The sequence below is a fragment of the Botrytis byssoidea genome, assembly GCF_014898295.1.
Source record: "Botrytis byssoidea strain MUCL 94 chromosome Unknown BBYS_005, whole genome shotgun sequence".
In the NCBI taxonomy this organism is placed as follows: domain Eukaryota; kingdom Fungi; phylum Ascomycota; class Leotiomycetes; order Helotiales; family Sclerotiniaceae; genus Botrytis; species Botrytis byssoidea.
In genome coordinates this window covers 1,793,348-1,818,214 of record NW_024065846.1, presented here as the reverse complement: position 1 = coordinate 1,818,214, position 24,867 = coordinate 1,793,348, and the positions used below count along the sequence as shown (strand labels likewise).

The following is a 24,867-nucleotide window of genomic DNA, read 5'->3' as shown; positions in this document are numbered from 1 at the left end:
AACATAAAACCGTCTCCTTCCCTTCTCCCGTGATTGGAATGTTTTGATGCGATTAGCCCTTGGATGCACAGCCCTGGCACTAAACAAACATAATTGTAGTCTACCAGACATTGACAGCCGCAACGTAGCCGCGACATCATCGCTAAGATTGAATGGTTTTGACACACGCTCCCCGGCTATCAATCCTGATTCAGACATATGATGCGCAGCCACTCCTCTTTCGGTGCACGCACTAATCCATGCAAAGCCTCTGGAGATAGAACGTATGAAGGTAATAGCTTAACGTTTGTGAGCTCCGACTTCGAATGCTGACCGGACACAGGGGGCCTGTGGCCATGGCTAGCTACTGCCATATAGCCCGGTAGGTCTTATACTGGAGATGCTATAGATTGACGGATGGCATTCTGACCACTTGGGACGACATCAATTAATGTTGATACATCTTAACATTCACATTGCCGTTGAACCACATGACTCATCAAAATACCTACCTGTTCGATAAATCATGCGTGAAAATCATCTGTTGATTGATTGACAGATAACTATTGAGTCCGCGTGAAATTTACTACAAATACAAGCAATCGAAATCTGTTTAGTTTGGAATGTTGTGGAGTAGATACAATGTCATCAAGCGTATTTGTATTATAAGGGGTTGATAGTTATAAGCAACGAGTTGGAAAAGAAATGTATATTGAACGATAACGATAAGGTCAAAGTCATCTCACCATCGTTTCTTCTTAACAGATCGGTAACTTGGAATATCATCAGCAATATTTTATCTAAATATTATAGGACAACCAATCATGTGAGAATCTTCTGAGAGAGTTAATGTTATAACGGCCTCCCCTTTCGAAGGTATTAAGTAAGCGAAACTCAGCCGATGACTAGTGGCTTTCTTAGATCAACATGGGTAGTATTCGATATCAGCATTTCCCGAAATGGTTGCGAGATTATAGCTAATGAGGAAGAAATGTGTGATGCTCATTGAAGATCCATGTATCAAAATATTCACATAGACCCCACGTCTTCCTGCCACGCACACACATGTAAATAATGCACGAAGAAGAATTTTATCATCCGCCGGCATCGCTCTGATGATGCCATGATAGTATGAACCCCTCGTTCAAACCCCTCGCTCAAAAATGCGGTAGAGGCATTTAGTAGGTTGTCTGACTAATAACCCGGGTCCATGAATTAGATGTATTAGATGAATTAGATCAATTAGATCAATTAGACGAAATAGCTCCCGTCCCCCAACCGGCACTGATTTTCTTTTGGCAAATCATGACGCCAAAGAGCCAATTGGTAAATTCGAATGTTAATTGAGTGACTAATAAATTTTGATTGGCTCAATTTCAATCTTCTTCACCCCCAATCTGGAATAAATCCAAGATATCCTTTGTTGGTTGGTTGGGATTGTCTATGCAGATCAAAAAGCGGGGCTAAGAAAATTTTGGTTCCAAGCAGCCGGTCACACAACTAAAAAAGACTCAGACTCATCAGACTCATATCCATCACATATAAGAATAAAATCTTCAACCAGAATCCAGAAAATCCTCATTGACACAAAACATCTCCAAATTCGAAAAATTAACACGATACCATTTTGATTTCCCCAACTTAATCGACAATGCTTAGAGACTTCGAACCTTCCAAACTCCAGGAATAACTTCAATCTGCTACAACAGAGGGGTTCATTATTCCTTTATTTACAAACCGACATCAAAAGCTTATCAGAAAGCTACCCTAGGTAGATTTACAACAAAAAATATCCATTATCCAAAACTCACATTCTTTTTCCCACAAAAGAGCCAAATCAATTTTGATTTAATTGGCAGGGTAAAGTGAAAACGGATCAGGTGGAAAAGTTACTTAAAAAGTTCAATTGAAACCACAATTCGATATCATGGCGCTCGCAAACCGATTCGCATATCGATCTTCGTCGCTCCTGCGTCAATGTAAAGCTCCAGCTTTGCCTGCGAGAGCATTCACTACTAGAGCTTCCATTAACGGTCTTGTACACCGTCAACCAGCTCAAGTTTGGAAAAACAGCAAATATGCTCGACTTTTTTCCAGCTCGACACTCCTTAGGGATCAGTCACAAACCGCGCCCAGCGCAGAAGCATACTTGGCCAGTGGAGTTGTCAAGGGAGCTGCCAACCCAGTGAACGTGAAGAAGGTTCTGGTCATTGGAAGTGGTGGCTTGAGTATCGGTCAAGCAGGAGAATTCGATTATTCAGGTTGGTTCCCCAGATTTTGATTTTTGGCAGAATGAGTCATTTTTGGGCGTAAAAATACTCTTCGTGTCGACTTATCTTCAGGCCATGTGTTATATCATGCTAACCATTTATTCAATCCAGGTTCTCAAGCATTGAAGGCCTTGAAAGAAGCTGGTGTAGCTTCTGTACTCATCAACCCCAATATTGCAACGATCCAAACTGCACACGTTCTCACCGACGAAGTTTATTATCTTCCCGTCACACCTGAATATGTCACATATGTTATCGAGCGTGAGAGACCAGATGGTATCTTCCTCACTTTCGGTGGTCAAACAGCTCTCAACCTCGGTGTACAAATGGAACGTATGGGTATCTTTGAGAGATATGGCGTAAAGGTTTTGGGTACCAGTATTAAGACCCTCGAGACCAGTGAGGATAGAGATCTCTTCGCTAAGGCTCTTGGTGAGATCAACATCCCAATTGCTCAATCTGTCGCTGTATCAACTGTGGATGAAGCTTTGGAGGCTGCAAAGGGTATTGGTTATCCAATCATTGTCCGTGCTGCCTATGCTCTTGGTGGTCTTGGTTCTGGATTTGCAAACAATGAGGAAGAACTTCGCAACATGGCTTCTAGATCTTTGACTCTTTCCCCTCAAATTCTGGTTGAAAAATCATTGAAGGGATGGAAAGAAGTTGAATATGAGGTCGTCAGAGATGCCAGCAACAACTGTATCACTGTCTGCAACATGGAAAACTTCGACCCTCTCGGCATTCACACTGGTGATTCTATCGTCGTCGCTCCTAGTCAAACTTTGAGCGACGAAGAATATCACATGCTTCGTTCAGCTGCTATCAAAATTGTCCGTCACTTGGGTGTTGTTGGAGAATGTAACGTTCAATACGCTTTGCAACCAGATGGATTAGACTACAGAGTCATTGAAGTTAACGCTCGTCTCTCCCGGTCATCTGCTCTTGCCTCGAAAGCTACTGGTTACCCTCTTGCGTATACTGCTGCTAAGATCGGACTTGGCCACACTCTCCCCGAGTTACCAAACGCTGTTACCAAGACTACAACTGCCAACTTTGAGCCTTCCCTTGATTATATCGTCTCTAAGATTCCTAGATGGGATTTGTCAAAGTTCCAACACGTCAAGCGCGACATCGGCAGTGCCATGAAGTCTGTTGGTGAGGTCATGGCTATCGGTAGAACATTCGAAGAATCCATCCAAAAGGCTATTCGTCAAGTTGATCCAAGATTTGTCGGTTTCCAGGGAGATAAATTTGATGACCTTGACTACGAACTCCAAAATCCCACCGATCGTCGTTGGTTAGCTGTTGGACAAGCCATGCTCCACGAGAACTATTCTGTTGATCGTGTACATGACCTTACCAAGATTGATAAATGGTTCTTGTACAAGCTTCAGAACATCGTTGACTGTACCCACGAACTTGAGGATATTGGAAGCCTTGATGGATTGAAGAAGGAAATCATCCAAAAAGCAAAGAAATTGGGTTTCTCTGACAAACAAATTGCCAATGCTGTTAAGTCCACCGAAGATGAAGTTCGAGCCCTCAGAAAGAGCTTTGGCATCACTCCTTTTGTTAAGAGAATTGATACTCTTGCTGCTGAGTTCCCCGCAAACACTAACTACCTCTACACGACATACAATGCAACAACTCATGACGTCACATTTGAGGATAAGGGAACTATTATCTTGGGAAGTGGTGTATACAGAATTGGTAGCTCCGTTGAATTCGATTGGTGTGCTGTTAGTGCAACTCTTGCTTTGAAAGAGATGGGCAAGAAGACCGTCATGATCAACTGTAAGTTTTTTCTTAACTCTACCTCCATGAATCAATGCTAACTTCTTGCCAGACAACCCGGAGACTTACAGTACTGACTTCGACACTGCTGACAAACTCTACTTCGAAGAATTGAGCTACGAACGTGTAATGGATATCTACGAACTTGAATCTGCCAGCGGAGTTGTTGTTTCTGTCGGTGGTCAACTCCCACAAAACATTGCTCTTCGTTTGCAAGAATCAGGTGGAGCCAAGATTTTAGGAACAGACCCTAAGGATATTGACAAGGCAGAAGACAGACAAAAGTTTTCTGCAATCTTGGACAGCATCGGAGTTGATCAACCAGCATGGAAGGAGCTCACCTCAGTCGCAGACGCAGAGGCTTTCGCCGAGGAAGTCAGCTACCCAGTTCTCGTCCGCCCTTCATATGTATTGTCAGGTGCTGCCATGACTGTCATTAGAAGCAAGGATGAGCTTAAGGAGAAGCTCGAAGCCGCTAGCAACGTTTCCCCTGATCACCCGGTTGTTATCACCAAATTCATTGAAGGTGCTGAAGAGATTGATGTGGATGGTGTTGGATCTAATGGTCAACTCATTCTTCACGCTGTCAGTGAGCACGTTGAGCAAGCTGGTGTTCACTCCGGTGACGCCACTCTTGTTTTACCTCCTGCTTCCCTTGATCAAACCACCATGGATCGTGTCAAGGAGATCGCTGAGAAGGTTGCTAAGGCCTGGAGTATTACCGGTCCTTTCAACATGCAAATCATCAAGGCCGAGGACCCCGAGGGCGGCCTTCCACAATTGAAGGTTATCGAATGTAACTTGCGTGCATCCCGTTCTTTCCCATTTGTCAGCAAGGTTCTTGGTGTCAACTTCATTGATGTCGCTACTAAGGCTCTTGTGGGCCAAAATGTCCCTGAACCCACCGATCTTATGGCCATCAAGCGTGATTACCTCGCTACTAAGGTTCCTCAATTCTCCTGGACTCGTCTTGCTGGTGCTGATCCATTCTTGGGTGTCGAAATGTCCAGTACTGGTGAGATTGCTTGCTTCGGTAAGGATCTCGTTGAGGCTTACTGGGCTTCTCTCCAATCAACCATGAACTTCCGTATGCCAGAACCAGGAGAGGGTCTTCTTTTCGGTGGTGATGTCACTAAGACTTCTCTCACTAAGATTGTTGACTACTTGTCTCCATTAGGCTACAAGCTCTATGCTGCCGAACCTGAAGTCAAGAAGTTCTTGGAATCGACTGCTAAGGGTGATGTCAGTGTTGAGGTCATTGAATTCCCCAAGGAGGATAAGAGAGCTCTGAGAGAAGTTTTCAAGAAGTACGATATTCGTGGTGTCTTCAATCTTGCACTTGCTAGAGGCAAGACTGTTCAGGATACCGACTACGTTATGCGCAGAAATGCAGTCGACTTCGGTGTTCCTCTCTTCATGGAACCAAAGGTAAGATACAATAAAGTCATTTCTCGTACATCACGTACTAACTATTTTTAGACTGCTGAGCTCTTTGCCCAATGTATGAACGAGAAACTTCCTCGCAAGGAAGGTATTCCAGGAGAAGTCCGCAGATGGTCCGATTTCATCGGTGGCAAGCCATTGTAAGTAGTTTATGCAATGAATGAGCAAAACAAATGGTCGCAAATATGTCTGTATATCTAGCCTGTAAAGAAAATCCAATAGTAATTACGATTTAAACTCAAGTTTATAATACGGAAAGGCCAGCCAGAGGTGTATTCACAATGCCTGAATTTAAGTGAAACCATGAATGTCATGTCCTGAGTCCGCGAAATCCACAAGACTGCAGATGAGGTTCACTTACGGGGGTAAGATACTTGGGCTGGGAAGTTAATTTAGCATCTAACAGGCTCTTGAAAAGTATCAATTTCTATGAAGCTTCTTGTAGAGAACGCTAAGTTATTTTTTTTCGAAGAAAACACTTCGGGTTTGGAAGGTGGATGAGTGCCTTGGAAGATTGGGTGGTGGCTACGGTATTAGAATGGCATTCCATTTCATGTGTTCATTAAGCATTGGGTTGGACGAATAGATATAGCATTATGTCTGTCGCCTTTACCTTTCACATCGTTTGGTCTTAACTCTTGAAAGTTGGAAAAGCTGGAATGGCCACAGCGGATCGGTTTTGATGGGAGAACGTACAACAGTCTTTTGATATGGATGTCGTCAATATCTATGGTGTTGATTGCGAGCTTGAATTTAGAGTTGAATGATTCGGATTGAGGTCTCAAACCAACCCAAAGATTACAACAACAGTCTCACTAGGTTAATCGCAGGACGGTCGTATATCCATGTTTGACTTAAAGCAAGTTTGAATTTATGACAAAATATCAAAATCGCCTAGTTGGAAGAGCATTACAGCGCGGAAGGACTTTTGTTGAGCGGGTACAATTGGAAATTCTTTAGGGGAGTATCATTATGTAGAATTGTGAGTGTATGTATGCGTGTGATACGCGGGCATGAAAGTGAGCAAGCATTGATCAAGAAATATGATCAAGACATATATTGAAGACGTTTAGATAGATGGAAAGTTAACATGTCTCTTGAATTCGACTTAAGACGTTGATCAACCTAGTCTGCTGCTTTAGTTCTGGATTATGAAAAAAAAGCCCCGTTCAGATCAGCAGATTCACTTATGAGCATTCACTCCGCAAATCCATGGTAAAGAAACTCTATATGTGTGTTCTTGTACTTCGAAATTCGAAATCTACCATGAATTTCTCCCTCAAGCATCATTCCTGAAATCGGCAACTTCGCATAGTTGTCTGCTGTCCAAAGAACACCCCAAGGCAATTGATATGAACACTTGAAACTGCCATTGGGGTGACTGCCAGAGGCCTTGATACTACAAGACTATGCAATGCCAAAGAAAAATTGTGTGAACGATCTAAACTGTTCACAATCGTATGCTGAAGGCATGGCGAGGACACTTCCCCTACTATATTTGATTCTTCTGCTTTCATCCCAATCCTAGTAAAATACTCTCTCATCTCCAACCAAGAATTATAAGAAAATCTAGAGCTACCTAGGTACCTGAAATAGAGCATTGTTGGGTGAATATGAAAAGAGTAGAAATCATGAAAAGATTCTGCGGCCCTGTCTATCTTGAGCTTCATGGTTCGACTTAGGTAGTACTCGCCCTTTATCAGCGACTATGGCATACATCTGAAATGCAAAGATGATCATATAACATTAATCAGCATTGTGGAGAAAATCGATCAAATTGTTTCCATTTATATTACTTCACTTTGCAGACATTTTATGTTTGCAGCGAGTCATTTGGCGCAATATATGCTTACATAAGCGAGCCATGCTGTGTGACGATATGCGGTAGAACGCGCTTTATTTGCTAGGGTATTTTATTATCTTGCGAGCTCAATTCTCGATTCCAATCACTCTATATTATACACCCAACCACATCTCACACTAGTATCAATAGCCTTCAACAGCCGTCGCCATGAGTTCCGTCGATGCGAAGCTGCTGAAGTCGACCAAGTTTCCACCCGAGTTCAATCAGAAAGTCGACTTTCAGAAGGTCAATTTGGAGGTAATGAAAAAGTACGTTCAAACGAGCTTGGAGATACCAGACCAAGGGAACAGCAAGCTGACCCTATTGTGCAACGTAGATGGATCGCAGGAAAGATATCAGATATATTAGGAGCTGAAGATGATGTTGTCATTGAACTGTGTTTTAATCTCATTGAGGGCTCACGATATGTAGGTATCATCTGAATGATTTACCAGACACCAATCTAATGTTGACTGCAGCCGGATATCAAAAAATTACAAATATCACTCACCGGTTTTCTCGACAAAGATACACCGGGGTTCTGCAAGGAGTTATGGAAACTTTGTCTCAGTGCGCAGGCCAGTCCTCAAGGGGTTCCAAAAGAACTTCTTGAGGCGAAAAAGTTGGAACTTATACAGGAAAAGGTTTAAAAGCTTCGGAGAGTTATGGGGATTACTGACTAACATTTGTTCAGATACAAGCCGAGCAAGCTGCTGATGATGCACGTCGGCGTCGAGAAGACGGTGAACGGAGAGACCGCGAAATGCACGCAATAAGAGATCGCGAACGAGGCGACCGCGGCGGACGTGGGCGAGGAGGAGGCGATAGCTGGCGCGGTGGTCGCGGGGATCGAGATTTTGATCGAAGTGGTGGCAGAGGTTTCGATCGAAGAGGTCCAAGATATTCGAGATCGCCACGCGGAGCGCGAGACAGTAGAGTCTATGTCCTACCACCTCGAAGCGACACTTATGTTCCCGCAACTCGTGATAGACGAGACGAAAGGCGAAGACCATCTTTATCACGCTCTAGGTCGCCTTCAAGATCAAAGTCTCCATCACGATCTCCACCAAGACGACGCAGTCGGTCAGCTTCAGAATCTAGGTCACCATCACCTCGGAGGCGCAGGTCTAGATCGCCAGATAGGCGGAACCGCGGGAGGGGTGGTAGAGGACGCGCGAGAAGCCCAGAGAGAAGACCACGTCGTAGATCTCCATCGACTTCAAAATCTCGCTCTCCACCTCGAAAGCGAAGAAGAGCTTCAACAGAATCCTTGAGTCGTTCTCCACCTCCAAAGTCTCGCAGATACCGTCGTCGCAACACGAGTTCTAGATCTAGACCTCGCTCCTCATCTCCCTCATTAAGCCGAAGTCCAACTCCACGGAAGAGAACTGCCTCACCCTCAAGTCCTGTCAGAAAAGATAGACGAGGCAGTCGTGATGTGAGGCGCCTATCGCGAAGCATTAGCCGGAGCGCCTCTCCCTCTGTTAGACGTCGTAGGGATTCTTCGAAGGATGAAGCCCGTAATGGAAGGAATGATAATGGAAAGAGACGTCGCTCTCTGCAAAGATATGAAACCACAAACCGAAGGAGAAGGAATAGTTCTTCAGATGTAGAGGATGGAAGAAACAAGAGGGCTGATACTGAAGAACAAAGTGACAGGGGATCACCAATTCGAGACGTCGAAGCCAATAAAACAGCTGGATCTGCCGAACCTGCACAGGTGGGTAGTGATTCATAAGGCAAGGGGAGAATCTCATTTGTATCGAAAGAAACCCGACTAAGTTTACGTTCGTTATCTCGCTGACCCGTCCTTTTGGTATCAGAATTTGAGAAAAGATCCGCAGAAGTTAGCCGCCGAATTACGAGAAAAATTGTTAAGGGAAAAGATTAAGAAGATGAGAACTTCGAGTTCCACCGAAAATTCAGTAACTCATGCTAACGCTCATTGAGGAACATATCAATCGAATCAGGCATACAAGGGCCATGGCATTAGGGATCTACTGGCACATAAAAGGAAATATATTTACAACACTAGTTCTACCTGCACAACGTGATACTGCAACCAATTTCTGCCTTCAAGAATTCACCTATCCCATACTTTTTTTAAAAAAAAATACTTCAGATAATTGCCGCTCGAACTTGGATAATGACAGGTAGGTTGATAGTTCACATTGCAGCTAGACAATCAAGTTCGATTCAACTCTATTCAACATGTGCATTTGACAGACCTCCATGAGAGTCTAGCCCCAGGAAACTAAATGAAAACTGAACGCGGAGCTCCAGACAATTTTTATTACTGGTTCAACTTCAGCCCTATTCTAACCCGCAGCTTCGATAAGCGGATAAGACCAAAAAAGCTCTCATTCTGTCCGTGCGTCATTTTCCATTCTGTATCCCTTGCCCGAGCTTCCTGCTCCTTTTTCGGGATCAAGCCATTATACAATCATATCTCAGATACCTTGCGCAACTTGCCAATCAATCACTATGGACTCGAATAAATCCTCTGCAGCTCTTGGTACTGCCTCGAAGGAAAGTCGCACGGCGGATCCGACGGCAGGCCTTCCTTATTACGACGAAACACGACGAAAGCTTAAACAATTATTAGAGCAAAAGAAGAATCTCGAGCGGGTTTTGGCGCTCAGTGAAGAGGCGATTTTCAGAAAGGAAACGGAGTATTTAGATGAAACGCCGCAGGGAAATATCATAACTGGATTCGATGGGTACGCGAAAGGTGCGAGTGTGGGTGGAGTGGGAAGGGGTGCTGGAACGGGGAGGAAGAGTACGGCGGTGGGAGGGACGGATAGACCTTTCAGTGGGAGTTCGCATAGCTGGAAGGTTAATGTTGTGAGTTGAGCTGTTTTATTCGAAAGATTGTTTGTCGTGCTGGCAAGGCTGCAGAGACAATGGGTAATACAAGAATTTGAACAATTGCGCATGCTGTGCATCAAGTCCGGGAGTTGAGGGAACTCGGAGGCAATTGGATAGGAGACTAACAGGAACCCCGGAATAGGATTCCCCATTACCTTCGGGAGCTTCAACGCCAGTTGCGGCTATGGCACCGACGCCCTTGTCTATGAGTTTTCCAAAGAATGGCGACGGCGCATCGAATCATGCGACGCCTACATCTGCTACTTCAGGGAAAGGGAAAAAGAATAAGAAGATGGCGGGGGGTGACGATAGTGAAACAGATACGAGGGAAAATACGGGGAATAAGAAGGCGAGGACCAATTTCGGGGCTGCGAGGAAATAGGAGATGGATGGCTCGAGTGGAAATGTTGTGTTGTGATTGTTACATTTTGGAATTGGAATTGGGAAGGTGAAATTGATAATGGAGGAATTGGGAGTTTAAATCGGATTCTCGGAATAGAGAAATTGGGGATCTGGAGTATGGGAGGCGTTCTGGGAACATTGAAAAGAGGAATTAGCTGGTATATGTTACGGTACCTATGGAGTCTCGAAGGAATCTGCAGCTATATGGGAAGTGACCATTTTCAGAACTGGGGAGTATCGGTTTGCATATGAATGTTCAAGAGCTGGATACACTGGATCTCGAGGGTTTATCAAGAAGGAAGCCATTGGTGGGATTTTACACTCTTCACGCTTGCCTACGTTCCTGTATTTAAGATATGATTGGATCAGCTTAGAAAATTACTGAATTCAAGGCACCTCCTCATCACTATCCCCACCGAATCCAAAACTAAATCCTCCAGCCTCTCCATCCCCATTCCCAGTCGCAACAGCCTCATCCCACTTTCTCTTCCTTCCTTCCGCTTTCCTCTCTAGCTCCCCCATGGCCTCGTCCAATAACTCGGGATACTCCCTCTTCATGCCCTCCACAAACATGCTATACGGATCCGTCACCTCTTTCTTAAACCCCGAAACTTGATCTGCTTTGTCCTTTAAAAAGCCTAACACACCCACCAAATGCGCGCGCGGCACAAAATTCTGAGTTATGGCTATGCTGGCATCCAGATTCACTACCAAATGCCACCATCCACTAGGGACATGCAGCACTTCCCCAGCAGCACATACGCCTTCGATACATCCGGGCGTGCGACGCGCTTCAGAGTGAAAACCTAGGAGCCACTCGGCGATGGAAAGGGGAGATGTAACTTCGGATTGATCGGAGCTGACGTATACGCCTGGTGGGGGAGAAGAAGAAGGGGTGGAGGGGAACATGATCCAGTATTTTGAGCCGCGGAGAACGGCGTTCCAGGCGGAGGTGGCGTTGGGATCTTTATGGTAGGTTGAGCCTGAGCGGGCGGGGCCGATGATGAGCCATTTGTCGTCGGGACGGTTGGGGCCGAGGACCTGGAAGAGATCTTCGCCGAAACAGGAGGGGATTTGGTAGGGCGGGGTCGCGCTAGCTTGGGGGTTGGAGAGGTTCATTTTGGAGAGGAAATCGCGGTCGAAGAGGTAGAGGGGCGATTCGTCGGCGCTGTGGTTCATGTATTGGATGTAGGTTTTGAGAGACCAGTCGACGGCTTCGGCGCGGAATTTGATATCGCTGTATTGGCGGAGGAGAGCTTCGGTGTCCCAGGAATGATAAGCAGGCCATTCTCGCACTGGGACAGTGAGGATGAAGGGTTTATCGCTCCAAGTTGAGGTGAATTCTTCGGGTGTGAGGTTTTCGAGGCGGGGAATTTGGTTCTTGAGAGGGATGTTGGTTGTGTATGGGGTTAGAGGGGTGTGGGTGCAGAGGAATGGTCGGTATAAGACGTCGGAGAAGACATTGTTACATTGGATTTTTGAGAGCAGGCTTTCTTCTATGTTGAGGAAAGTTGCACGCCATGAACCTCGCCATTTGAAAGTGCCTAATTTGGATACTGGGGACCTATGTTTTGGTTAGCAGTCAGATTAGGTGAGTATTGGTAGTACATGAGTGCAAATAATTGTGGTCAAAGGGTGATGTGTATATTTCAGTTGCTCTGTATGATTTTCGTAGCTGCTGGGTTTGGTATCTTTGTAAAATGTCACTTGATATAGCATAACCTCCCTGGCCGTAAATATATTCGAACCTTCAAAATAATCACTTGATGTATTGGAGCCTTCGCTTGCTAAGTAACTTTTATGGATATAGAATATCCCAACTACATGAATGGTGGATAATCCCCACTGTTGCTTTGATAGAAAATACAAATGATCCTTCCTCTTTTTAAAAACTCGCCAATAACCAAGGAGTTCATGAAAATCCTTCCTAAAACTACCTATTTCCCCTGTTCGAAATATGACAAAGAGTCATCTTTTTGAACATCTAGACGCTAGTAGTTTCAAAGGAATGACTCCTATTGTAATGACTCCTATTGTCTTTCTCTACCATGACTCCAACTTCCCAAAACAGAAACGACATCTCATTTGATATAATTCCATAAAACAAAATGAAAAAGAGAATCAAAATTACTCACTCAATAAATAAAGGTTTCCAAAGTTCCTCGGATCGAGTGAATGCATATAAAAATTTGCAAGTTGAACCAAGCAAGGCTAACAATTCAGGATCCAAAGATTCTAATAATATGGCCACAACTTCATCTGGCAAGATCTGAAAAGATCCAATAGCGTAGCGAGCATTGCTGGTGGCTGTATATTGGTTCCCTGAAGGCTTTACACCTAAAGGATGAGGTGGGATGGACACAGATGACTCTTCGATCTCTGCTGACTCGAATACTGGTACGGTAGTGGTACCATTGCCACTAGGCTGTATTGGAGTTGAAAAATCTAAATTTGAGGCGGATTTCATGGTTGATATCAAAGTTTGGAAATGGAAGCAACAAAGGTAGATGGCAGGAAGGAGGGGAAGAATGATAAGAGATAAATACGATATCCAAGTTGAGACTTTTTAGGGATAATGTGTACCAGGTATATATGTATGGGTATGAAGTAGGGGATGGGGATGGGGATGGGGAGGAAAAGGAGGGTGAGAGGGAGAGGGAGAGGGAGAGGGAGATGGAGAGGGAGAAAGAAGGGGTGAATTATATTTTGTCTCTTTTAGAATCAAATGTATATAACATATTTTTTTCTCTTCACCATACTGTGAGTGGTCCGTGGAGCCCAAAAAAAATGGAGGGGGTGGATCGCCACTTTAACAGTTCAAAGGTGGCTGATGAAGTGGCACTGCACTGGACTGTCTGAAACTGTTTAACTGTCTGTTACTGCAGCTATGGATAGCCATAATACTCGATTGAATACTTAGTAATAAGTAATAAGCATGTAGTAAATGTCTATAATGACTGGTTCTCTATGAGTTAATGTTTGAATTCATTCATTCATAATCTATCGAAGAGTAGGTATCTTAGTTAATCTCTAGTTCAGGCATAAAAAGATACCCAAATAGGTAACAAGTCGAATTCCCCCTAAGAGGATCCGAAACAAACGCATATAAAGAATGCTGATTGGATGAATCTTTTTTCAACAATGATTTTTTTACTTTTATGGTATGTACCTAACCAGTAAGTACTTCCTAAATCAGCCTGATCGAAGTAGTTGTTTGCTTTTTTTTTGATTCCTATTATCGATTACCTACCTTGGAACACATCCATCTATCCATCTATGTACTTCACTACTGGTGACTGGCTCGAGACTAATAGTAGCGGGACAAAAAAATTAAGCGAGACCTTTCCCCAAAAAACTTTTTAGAATATCAAAGCCCTCCTTCCTCTTCGTTTTCTTCTCTCTCCAAACCACAACCTTTTACAAACACAATCAAACAATCAAAATCACTAGATATACAATAAATTCTCGTTCTCGGGAGTTGTTATCTAGTCCCCCCCCAAATAAACAAGAGCTTCACGTCGCAGTCTCTTTTCAGAGTACTTTGCGCATTTTTTCACCCCACCTCCACCTTCCAACCTTATCATTTTCTAGATTTCAAGCAAAAGCTTGTAATCTAGATTTTACTTCAAATAACCCGCAAACATGGCTTCCGCTGATAAGGGTCTCGAGGAGATCCAAGAGGGTGAGTTACACCGATATTCTGAAAATGTTCTGAAGATGAATCCTACCAGATCGCATTGTGGGAAGGAGAAGAAATCATCAATAGAATAAGAAGACTGACCACTTTTGTTTCTTGCAGGACAAATCGAGTCCAACTATGACGAGACCGTCGACTCTTTCGATACCATGAACTTGAAGCCAGAGCTTCTCCGAGGTACGATTTAAAATAAAATCCATGAACAACCATATTTGGAGGGGCAAATTTAACAAGGAATTACAGGTGTCTACGCTTATGGTTTCGAGCGTCCATCCGCTATCCAACAACGTGCTATTATGCCAGTCATCAAGGGTGAGTTCATCAAATATGCGACTTCTTTTTCAGCATATCTAATACATCATAAAAGGCCATGACGTTATTGCCCAGGCTCAATCTGGTACCGGAAAGACCGCCACTTTCTCCATCTCCGTCCTCCAAAAGCTTGACCCCAACGTTAAGCAATGCCAGGCTTTGATCCTTGCACCAACCCGTGAGTTGGCTCAACAAATCCAAAAGGTCGTTGTTGCCATCGGTGACTTCATGAACGTTGAGTGCCACGCATGCATTGGTGGTACCAGTGTTCGTGATGACATGAAGGCCCTTCAAGATGGTCCTCAAGTCGTTGTTGGTACCCCAGGTCGTGTCCACGACATGATCCAAAGACGTTTCTTGAAGACCGACTCCATGAAGATGTTCGTTCTTGATGAGGCCGATGAGATGCTTTCCGTAAGTTTAGAATCGCCCAGCTTTGCTCGAGAACAATTTCACTAACAATCCTTCCAGCGTGGTTTCACCGAGCAAATCTACGACATCTTCCAACTCCTTCCTCAATCCACCCAAGTTGTCCTCCTCTCCGCCACCATGCCACAAGACGTCCTTGAGGTCACCACCAAGTTCATGCGTGACCCCGTTCGTATCTTGGTTAAGAAGGCCGAACTTACCCTCGAAGGTATTAAGCAATTCTACATCGCTGTTGAGAAGGAAGACTGGAAGTTGGACACCCTTTCCGATTTGTACGAGACCGTCACCATCACACAAGCAGTCATCTTCTGCAACACCAGAAGAAAGGTCGACTGGTTGACTGACAAACTCACTGCCCGTGATTTCACCGTCTCCGCCATGCACGGTGACATGGACCAAGGTCAACGTGACTTGATTATGAAGGAGTTCCGTTCCGGTTCATCCCGTGTCTTGATCGCCACTGATCTTTTGGCTCGTGGTATCGATGTTCAACAAGTTTCCTTGGTTATCAACTACGATCTCCCAGCCAACCGTGAGAACTACATCCATCGTATCGGTCGTGGAGGACGTTTCGGACGTAAGGGTGTTGCCATCAACTTCGTCACCGCTGATGATGTCCGCATGATGAGAGAAATCGAGCAGTTCTACAGCACTCAAATCGAGGAGATGCCAATGAACGTTGCTGATCTCATCTAAGCTTAATTTTCTTTAATATACAATTTGGTAAATCACGAGTTGTCGGGCGTGAATGTCTATAAAAGGACCACAGCATCGAAACTCCCTTTGTAAGGGCAGTGATAGTGAGCGTAGCTGGTTCGCCCGGCGCGTGAGGATTTGGTCAATGGGTAGCATAAAAGTTGCTGCATTGGTAGGTGCAGCTGGATTATTTCTTGCGTATTTTATGGCATTAGAGGCTCGGGGGGTTCTTCTTTGCTTTTCAGTCTCTGTATTTAGGGATTCCTCATCGGTTGTTTTACAACCTCTATGTCTACTCAGATCTACCTACAGTTGGCTCAAAACTGGTCCATTCCATGTAGTACGATTGATGATAGATGCTGAGATCATTTTCCATAGATCCAGGCAAAAATAAAGAATCAAAAATTTAATAAAAATAATCAAATGTTTTAGTGATGTCTCCATGTTTTGCTTTCTGACTCGTCATCCGTCAAATCACAGTCACTCATTTTTTTTCAATGTTCGTTGTGTCACAAGCGCAGGCGGCGAGCTCGCTAACCTGAGTAGGAACTTGGAGGCTCACGTCGAACTTCACCTTTCACTAATACGCCATCAACAATTTTCTTACGTATAATACTCATGGTTCTCATGTAGTACTGAGCGTACTAGATTTATTAATATCGCATCATATATTAATTGGCGTCTCATCATTCTCTAAATAAGTCATTCTTGTGTCTTTACTATGGCAGTGGTATTCGCGAAGTCACCTCTCGAACGTGTTGGTTTGAGTCAAGGAGCTGTGAATGGCGTTCAAAGCATAGTCAATTTACAATTTCGAAAGGAACATCGTGCTCTCTTGACAATCTTGGATGATTTGAGAACTAAGGTAGATAAGACATCTGCAGATGCAGAACGACGATTTGAGGAATCCCAAAAGCAATTGAAGAATACTGAGAATCGATTGGAGAAGTTGGAAAATGAGTGGAGAGATTTGATACAGAAAAGCAAAGGGTGGGAGGGTGAAGTGAAGAGTTTGAAGGAAGAGATGGAGAGGTTGAGTGGTTTGATGGGTGAGTTTGTGCTGGTGATGTGGTTGCGATTGCGAGAGTGGGACTGATGTTCATAGGCTTACAAACTGCATCTGCAAAGCCGATTCTTGCTCAAAATGGTTATACAGAGTTGCAAAAGAGTCAGTCGTTGGCTGAAACTGTTTTGTTTGATCATGGTCTAGATGTCGCTGGTCTGCAGCAATTGCCAATGCCATCTGCCATCGCTTCTCCTTGGGGAAATACCACTGCGCTTGAGAAACGTATGTCTACATCTACTGCAAAGCAGCCTCAACCAGCTTCACAATTCGTTTCAGCCTTGTCGCCACAAATCAATACATCCCTTGTTGGCCGCAGCCCTCGTACGCCAAATAGACGCCAATCAAGTCAAGCAATCTCACCACTCGCGCATGATGGTTCTATGAGTCCACCCCTCGCCCCTCGACTACCACTCGTAGCTACTACACCGACAAACAAGAGAGTCCCACCACCATCAAGCAAGCCATTACCAAATACGACATCCCGCAAAGCTGCCCATCCCCCTTTCTGGATCAATATCTCGCAGGCCCCTGATCAAACTATCGAGGCCTACCTAGCTCAGGCAACAGAATACAACAACGCGATCAAATTACGCAAGTCTCGATTCGAGTTCATTGCAAGGTTCATCCGAGGATTGCGGAATGAGAATGATCGCGCTATCTTGCTCAAGCAGCTGCAAAAGAAATTCCAATCCCGAACTACAAAGGACGGATTCATGGAGGTTATGTGTAGATTTTCTGATGTGGGAGAGGGATTGCTGGCTGCTGGGTTGATTGCTGGAAGTGGAGGTACGAATGGGAAGAGAGGTAGTCATGATGCTGGTATGGATCGTAGCGAGGTAGATGCATCGCATCAGAAGAGAAGAAAGACTTTGGAATCTCAATTGTCGAATGATGATGAGTTGTAAGATATCCATCAACTTGCTTGGCTTCTTTGAAGGGAATATTGGCTTGAAATGGCGGTACAAACTTTGTGGATGTGGAAGAGAATAATCGTGTCTGTCATCGTCAACGTGGCATGCTCGGATGTTATGCAGAGAAGATAGATGATGGGTTTATATTGAAAACTTAGCTAATACATAGAACTTGAGCTTTAGATGCTCGGATATAATAGCACATACGTCTCGCTACGCTAATAATACCATACAAATCTAGATTAATGCTCGCTTGTATATAACACCTCAATTCTTACGCTGAAAAGATATGTCAAAGATCCGTCTCCGTCTGAACAAGTGAGGTGATGGCATCCAGACTCGAAAATAGAATCTAAACTAGACCCGAGCGAAATGTTCTTACGAAATTTAATTATATTGCCAAGATAGAGTCAATTTGTTGACTATAGACATTGTAGATCACAGAAACACACATCTATTGCATTACGCGACTTGACTTTTAGGCTGGTTGGTTGAGACCATCCTCAACTCTTCATTATTCATCGCCTTGGGTAGCACTGCTTTCCCCGCCCTTGATAACGCCTCGTTTTAATCCTCGTCCTTGGTAATTTCCTTCCCAAGGAAACTATCCATGGCGAATTGAACCAAACCATATCGCGTCCTGTCCTGTCCTATCATATCCTATACCCACTTGGCCCACTCTGTCCCATTCACGATCATGAAGGGCCATCCTCGGGCAACTCCTCAATTACCCCCCGTACAATCTCCATCAATTCATCTACATCTGGTCTCTCATTGGGTTCCACCTTCAAACATTTCCGCACCACTTCCCGTATACTTTCGCTAATACCACTATCTTCACTTTGTCCCGTCTGGTTTGTGGTCTTCTTTTTTCCACCAGCTCCTTCGTCGGGAAATCGCCAATCGCCACCTAATACACAAATGCTCAGACTTCCTCCTGTCTCATCGCTGCGCATCTCAAAGGGCGATTTCCCGACAAGACATGCGTATAGCGTGCATCCTAGCGACCAAATGTCGACTTTGGTGTCGATAGTACTGCCTGTTTTTACATCGAAGAGTTCGGGTGCGCGATAGGGCATGGTGGAGTGCTCGGCTGCTTGGTCTTGTACTGCTAGGGCGAGTGATCGGGAGGTTATTGGTGTGGGTGAGGGAGCTAGGGATCCGAGATCCATTAAGATGGGTTGGACGCCGTCGTCGTCAATCATGATGTTTCCTATTCTGATGTTAGATAGATTCACGCATTGTATTCTCCCTTTGAAATACCTGGTTTAATATCTCTATGCGCATACGCCCTAGCTCCTCCTGGCGCAATACCTTCTTGACTCATTGTAACTTCCCCATCCATGAGTGGTTCCTGCTGTTCACTATCCTCATCGGTTTCCCTCCCTCTCTGTCTTCCCCTCCTCGATTCCACTTCCTCTTCAGCTTCCTGGTCTGCTCGCGCCGCATCCGCCCTTACTTTCTTCGCCTTATTCACACTATTCGCACCACCTGGTCCTCCTCTAACTTTATATTGATGCATAGCTTTCAGTGCATTCAGAACTCCTAAAAACAAAACCATCAGTCTCTTCTCCGGGAATTTCGTATGGTTCACCAGGTTCGCATTGATTATGTCTTGTAAATTTCCGCGTCGATAGTATGGTAGCAGAATATACACCGTCTTCGCTCCTGGATCTGATCGATCCGCAGAGACACAGTAGTCCACGCTGTGTATTATATTTGGATGCGGCGAGAAGAGCGCATAGGCTTCTACTTCTTTCATGGCGAGGGCCACGGATTCTTGACCGAATGGACATCGAATTTTCTTCACAGCGTAGGTGTTGTCACTGCTGGTATCTTGGACGAGGTAGACGTAGGAAAATCCGCCCTCGCCCAGTAATCGTAATATCTTGAAACTGCGATTATTTATTTTGAGCTGCGGAGAGCCCGGAAAACAGCTCATGCAGTTTGTGAGGGTATATAATAAATCAAGAAAGTATTGAGCCATCTTGAATTAAGGAATTGGAAGGTTGCACGAGTTATCAATCTTTGGCTCTGAGGTTTGCGAGGGTGCGAGCTGGTATAGCTCTGGGGCGCAAAGTGGTATGTTTCGTCTCTTTGTGGAGGGATCGATGGGATTGTTGCGCATGTGGCAATTGTGATGCTGGGACTTTGCAATGCGAGTTGTCAGATTTATATGAGGATTTGATCGTGGTCATGGAGTTGTGGTGCTATTGAGAGGTGTCTTTACCTACCTCCTACATATGGTTTATTGTTATCAAGGGACGGCTGAGTAAGCCGCGGTATTAGCCACAATATCTATTTCGATTTTCATCAATGGAGAACAAGATTCTGAGAAACATTGTTATGGGCACTATAATCTGCGATTTGGTTATATTTAAACTATTACTTAACTGAAGGCATGCCTTGTCATCGTCTTAGTACCTCCTGTTCTTACATATGTCTATTGAGAATGGTTCATGCGTCGACAGTCAACCATGCTCAAGTGAGCAGCAAAGCTGTCAATCTTGTGTGTTCTCAGTGTTTAGCAGTGGGAATTGAGAAGATATATCAAACTATAAGATGACATCACAGTTATCTCATCATCACGAAGATTAGGAATAATGCACTCTTTTATTGAGGTCCTATAAGAACTCAATGGTCGTTCAAAGTTCCCTTGAGAGATTCATCATCAACCTATCATTTTGGAGGCCGCATATCGACCCCCATCGATCTCGCTGATCTAGTTCTTGTTTTCGATTCAGACAGAGCTGGCAGCGCTCAATTGCTTTCGACGATGAGATACCATTTAAGGTGATTGTTTGAGAGCTTCTCCAAGGGGGTAACTGGAGACGCATAGGACAGCCCAACTGTTACTGTCCGTGGTAAGTGCGAGGTAAGAGTGATGATCGCGGTGATTCCTAGAACAACCATAAGTGTGTTGGAGGAAAGGCAGATTCTGTCATGGCTTTAAGATTCTGCCTCGATTCATTATCATCTATGTACGATGGAATCAATAATGTGGAGCCGGTATCAAGTTTTGTATATTTCATCGCCACAAACACTGCTATAAATATTTATATGTGAGGCTTAGTTGCCGATTCGGATGTGGTATCGAGTTTCTTTTTGGCCTGTGAAATTAGTTACATGCGTGAAGCCGTCGAAATAGGTCACAGGGTCCTCTGGAACACAAGCCAGAATACCGGTACTACAGAAACGAACAGAAGCTCACAAAAGCCTGTCGTGGTTTGCAAATGGGAGGGTTTTCCTGCACCTTTTCAAGGCAGTGAGCGGCGCAGTAAAAACTAATTGGCCCTGCATGCGGGGCCGCAGGCGGCTAATTCCTGCATGATCAAGTACATAGTCAGCTCAACAGTACGACTCTCTTTCACAAAAAGCAAATATTGAACTTGCACCGCCAGTCAATACGAAAAATAAGCTTCTTGTTCGTGAAAATACCCATAAGTCATTCGACTTATTTCAAGCACGCCTATTACTAGAATAGACCCATTTAGCAGCTCAGTCTCATTGATCACATACTTTCAATTCAACTTTGAAGAGGACCAATCAAAGCCAAACATCTTCGCTATTGTCCTGGCCATTCTCTCTGGCCCTTTTTCATCAAATATGGCTTCCAACAATGACGACCATGAATCAGTTGCCGATTCTGATTCCAATGCCCCTACCATCCACACACCCACTTCTACAACTCACACATCTCCTTCTATCATACACACGCCTCCTTCTACCATCTATACCCCCCCTTCTACCACCATTGGCGACGATATCCGCGAGGACCAAGGCAATCAACCCCCTCACCACTTAAGCTCAGTTCCACAGCCTAATTCTACCTACCTAATCCGCGCCTCCTCATCTGGGAGACTCCTGACTTTGGACTCTGGGCGCGTTATCTTAGCCAAGCCAGGCGATAACCGTGGCTCTAGCATCCACGTGAGTATAAAATCCCTAGGCAATGAGCCCTCTCGGCTCGTATCTTCACTCGGCTTATACTGAAACTCTCCGCTCAATAGTGGAAATGCACCGAGACCAAAGGATGGCTCCGTTTTCAGAATGCCGCTTCTGGTTGCTTTCTCGGCCATAATTTCTGGTGCAACATATATTGTGCTGTAACATGGGCCAGTGGATGGGAGAGATTCAGTGTAAAGCCTACACCAAAAGGTGGATGTTATTTGATGATGCCGCATTGGTCAAGGCTATGCAAAATTGGGATGAAGGGGGATTATCTGGCAAAGCTAGGGGACGAGGAATATGGAGAACCCAGAAAAATTGGAGAGGGAGAGGGACAGATAATTGTCTGGGACTTTATCAAGGTTTAGGCACGGTGTACTATGCTATCCAGTGCATATAAGTCCTGTGAGGATTGGCAACTGCTGTATGATACTCTCTAAAGAATGATATGTCTAGTTAGCGGTAAATACGCATCAAGATAGCGAAAGGCACAGAGTTTTTGATGTATTTCAAAACTTGTGTGCATATGAATATCAAGCCCCAGGTTCGATCTCCTTCGCGAAAAAAAAGACAAAAAACACGGGGGAGTTAAATACACTCGGAAGCCGACTTTGGGTTACAATCTATATGATCGATTAATTACAACGCATCTCATATAAACTTTTAGATACAATGTGAGGAACACGTGCTTAATTATCTCTAAACCCGGGAACAAAACCTCGCTCAAAACTTTATGTCGCGAAAATGCCCACCATGCCAAGAACGCCTTTGTTTTGCAATCAATTACCACCCATATATACCATCAAATCCGATATCAGCGTTTATTTTTTCCATCGAGCTCAGCAAAAGTCAATCCATTCATTTCGTGTATCTGCGTGTTGCCAACCTCGTGTGCCTCATATCCATACCCATATCCCATCTCATGCAGAACGCCAGATCCAGGCAATGATGGAAGAGAAGCGACTTGGTTCATTTTTATCTGGGAGGCCGCGTGAAGACTATCCTGCTGTGGCGCTGTATCGTATTTCCTTCGCCTTCTCATGAAGAATATAGTTCCAACAAGAGCAGCAATGATAGCTACACTAATCGCGATACCAACAGCAATACCGATCTTTGCTCCGGTGCCAAGTCCTGGACTACTATTACTACCATCACTAGCTGGGGGTGAAGAAACAGCCGACGTGGATGTGGCTCCAGCTCCAGATGAGCTGGGAGTAGAGCCAAAGGCTGCTGTTTCGGATTTGGAGGCCGATCCAGACGTCGAACTCGAACTAGTACTCGAACTCGAACTAGTACTCGAACTGAAAGCCGTCACTGTCGGAACTGCGGAATTGCCATCGAAATTATATCCATTGATCTGAACAGCGTGAACCGTCTGGTCTTTATCCACCACGGCAGTGACTGTCGTATACTCATCTGTGGCGGGAGTCCGATTACTAACATATGTAATCTTGGCTCCGGAGGTGATGGTCGATGTGCATTCGCGGGGAATGCCTTGGGACGCAAAAGACCATAGACCATAACCACTAGGACAACATCCACTCAGTGTGGAGCCTGGGTTTACAATGCTGATAACGACAACGGTATATGCTTCCGGGCATAGAAATGGTCCTAGTGAGATGGTCGATATCCCAGAGACCTCTTGATTCCACCATGATCTTGCTTCAGAAGGCCAGCATCTTGTTGGGAAGAGCTTGGCATTATTGTTAGGGTCGTAGGCGTAGATATCTGTGAGATTATTGGGAGAATACAGTTCGGTTTTGCAGCTAGGTACAATGGGATAAACAGTAGTTAGAGGAAGCCAAGTAGTCACCGCACCGTTTGTTCCCTCGGAAGCTGGAGGACGCGAAGTTGGAGTTGACATTGATCACTAGGTCCACCGGTTGTTGCGCGTAGAAAAGTAAAAAGCGGTCGCAAGAAATCTACAAAATGCAAGTCGCTGGAGATCCGATGCATTTACGGAATAGAGTGCGCTACTGGCCCTCCACCCACTCTCAAAACACCACCCCCAAAACACCACTCTCCTTGGACCCCTGTCTCCATATGGGTATTTTGAGTCTCATAGCCAATTCATGATACGCTGTGGTAAGATGGCGCGACAGTTTCAAGAAACTGCTGAATTCCTTGCGCCAAGTATGCACGTCTGAGTGGAAGGGTTGCTATCTCGTGGGGCTATGCTCCTAGGTAAGTTCAAATGGGGGCCGCCTTGGACATCGCTCTTGATTGACAAGCCTGGCGCTGACAGTAGTAGTAAAGCAGCATGGAGAATAAAAATTTGAGCCATCGCCTGCAAACTGTGCTCCGTATTTTATTGGCTCCCTCGCTCCTTCGTCTGAAAATGACTAAAGAATTGATTACAGGGTGGCAGGGCTGAAGAAGACTGCAAACACGATAATTTGTCAAAATTCGGCCGGGATTCACCCCCTTTTGTGTCAGAAAACCCTTATTATAGATATTAATATGAAGAAAACATAAGTAGAAATCCTGCGGCATTTACCCCAATCATACAGTGAATCCGTAGATCCGAACAAGGAGCACTAGTTTGAACCGTTGTCCTGTGCACGAGTCGGCATCTACTTATTAACCTGTCCCAAATACCAAGAATTGGCCCTTTCACTGTGTGCTTGATCGCCATGTCCAGATCCTAGTTGGGAAGTATTTATAGCCCAATGATGAGAGAAATGTGGGCATGTAGGGTGGAAATTGGTTGCTGGGTTCTTGAAATTTCCATGTCAGTTCAAAATGAAAAACGACTCATTGTGGACTACACACATACGACCATTCGCCTGTCTGTATACTACCTCCAAGGTTCAAGATACCAAGGTATCTTAATCCTCCAGAAAACATCTGTTTACAGCCTGTTGTTCAATATGAAGATGGGCCACTACAAAGTTGACCTCGAGATCCTGGCCAAAATCTAACGATCGACCCCGGACATATGTGGTGACCCCCGTTGTAGTAAGGTTAGGTCACCAGGCTTCTTCAAGAACTCTTGGCCCGAGTTGAATTTACCACTGAAAAATGGAAACCGTTGAGTAAAGTTGCTTATGAAATCCATCAAAGTGAGAGTTGACTCTTCGTCGAAATGGCCTTCGAACTATTCTCCCCGATCTTGCTCAACACTTCATGACCTTCATTTGTTCGCCTATTCTCTGAGCGGTGCAATCCTTACCAATAAGCATCCTAAGTACCTTATTCGGTGCAGTAAC

At 44.7% G+C, this 24,867-nt stretch overlaps 9 protein-coding genes across 9 annotated transcripts; 6 read left to right on the top strand and 3 right to left on the bottom strand.

The window, feature by feature from the left end:
• Nucleotides 1–1,906: 1,906 nt before the first annotated feature.
• Nucleotides 1,907–5,630, top strand: EAE97_003361 (uncharacterized protein; the record flags this gene model as incomplete). Its single annotated transcript, XM_038873873.1, has 4 exons — nt 1,907–2,240; nt 2,361–4,043; nt 4,096–5,471; nt 5,523–5,630. 4 exons carry the CDS (start codon nt 1,907–1,909, stop codon nt 5,628–5,630), a joined length of 3,501 nt encoding a protein of 1,166 aa, XP_038735736.1.
• Nucleotides 5,631–7,497: 1,867 nt separating this feature from the next.
• Nucleotides 7,498–9,278, top strand: EAE97_003360 (uncharacterized protein; the record flags this gene model as incomplete). The annotated part of the gene is made up of 5 exons (XM_038873872.1): nt 7,498–7,598; nt 7,667–7,757; nt 7,809–7,973; nt 8,024–9,049; nt 9,153–9,278. 5 exons carry the CDS (start codon nt 7,498–7,500, stop codon nt 9,276–9,278), a joined length of 1,509 nt encoding a protein of 502 aa, XP_038735735.1.
• A 535-nt stretch (nt 9,279–9,813) lies between these two features.
• EAE97_003359 (uncharacterized protein) lies at nt 9,814–10,579 on the top strand (the record flags this gene model as incomplete). Its single annotated transcript, XM_038873871.1, has 2 exons — nt 9,814–10,173; nt 10,340–10,579. 2 exons carry the CDS (start codon nt 9,814–9,816, stop codon nt 10,577–10,579), a joined length of 600 nt encoding a protein of 199 aa, XP_038735734.1.
• Nucleotides 10,580–10,986: 407 nt separating this feature from the next.
• Nucleotides 10,987–13,066, bottom strand: EAE97_003358 (uncharacterized protein; the record flags this gene model as incomplete). Its single annotated transcript, XM_038873870.1, has 2 exons — nt 10,987–12,163; nt 12,735–13,066. The coding sequence occupies 2 exons, from the start codon at nt 13,064–13,066 to the stop codon at nt 10,987–10,989; spliced, it is 1,509 nt and encodes a 502-aa protein (XP_038735733.1).
• Nucleotides 13,067–14,241: 1,175 nt separating this feature from the next.
• EAE97_003357 (uncharacterized protein) lies at nt 14,242–15,733 on the top strand (the record flags this gene model as incomplete). The annotated part of the gene is made up of 5 exons (XM_038873869.1): nt 14,242–14,281; nt 14,399–14,473; nt 14,540–14,608; nt 14,664–15,022; nt 15,080–15,733. The coding sequence occupies 5 exons, from the start codon at nt 14,242–14,244 to the stop codon at nt 15,731–15,733; spliced, it is 1,197 nt and encodes a 398-aa protein (XP_038735732.1).
• Nucleotides 15,734–16,340: 607 nt separating this feature from the next.
• EAE97_003356 (uncharacterized protein) lies at nt 16,341–18,020 on the top strand. The gene is made up of 2 exons (XM_038873868.1): nt 16,341–16,782; nt 16,839–18,020. The coding sequence occupies exons 1-2, from the start codon at nt 16,455–16,457 to the stop codon at nt 17,702–17,704; spliced, it is 1,194 nt and encodes a 397-aa protein (XP_038735731.1). The 5' UTR covers nt 16,341–16,454; the 3' UTR covers nt 17,705–18,020.
• A 385-nt stretch (nt 18,021–18,405) lies between these two features.
• Nucleotides 18,406–19,697, bottom strand: EAE97_003355 (uncharacterized protein; the record flags this gene model as incomplete). The annotated part of the gene is made up of 2 exons (XM_038873867.1): nt 18,406–18,923; nt 18,974–19,697. 2 exons carry the CDS (start codon nt 19,695–19,697, stop codon nt 18,406–18,408), a joined length of 1,242 nt encoding a protein of 413 aa, XP_038735730.1.
• A 1,619-nt stretch (nt 19,698–21,316) lies between these two features.
• On the top strand, nt 21,317–22,026 carry EAE97_003354 (uncharacterized protein; the record flags this gene model as incomplete). The annotated part of the gene is made up of 2 exons (XM_038873866.1): nt 21,317–21,640; nt 21,721–22,026. 2 exons carry the CDS (start codon nt 21,317–21,319, stop codon nt 22,024–22,026), a joined length of 630 nt encoding a protein of 209 aa, XP_038735729.1.
• Nucleotides 22,027–22,472: 446 nt separating this feature from the next.
• On the bottom strand, nt 22,473–23,522 carry EAE97_003353 (uncharacterized protein; the record flags this gene model as incomplete). The annotated part of the gene is made up of 1 exon (XM_038873865.1): nt 22,473–23,522. The coding sequence occupies one exon, from the start codon at nt 23,520–23,522 to the stop codon at nt 22,473–22,475; it is 1,050 nt and encodes a 349-aa protein (XP_038735728.1).
• Between the last annotated feature and the right edge of the window lie 1,345 nt (nt 23,523–24,867).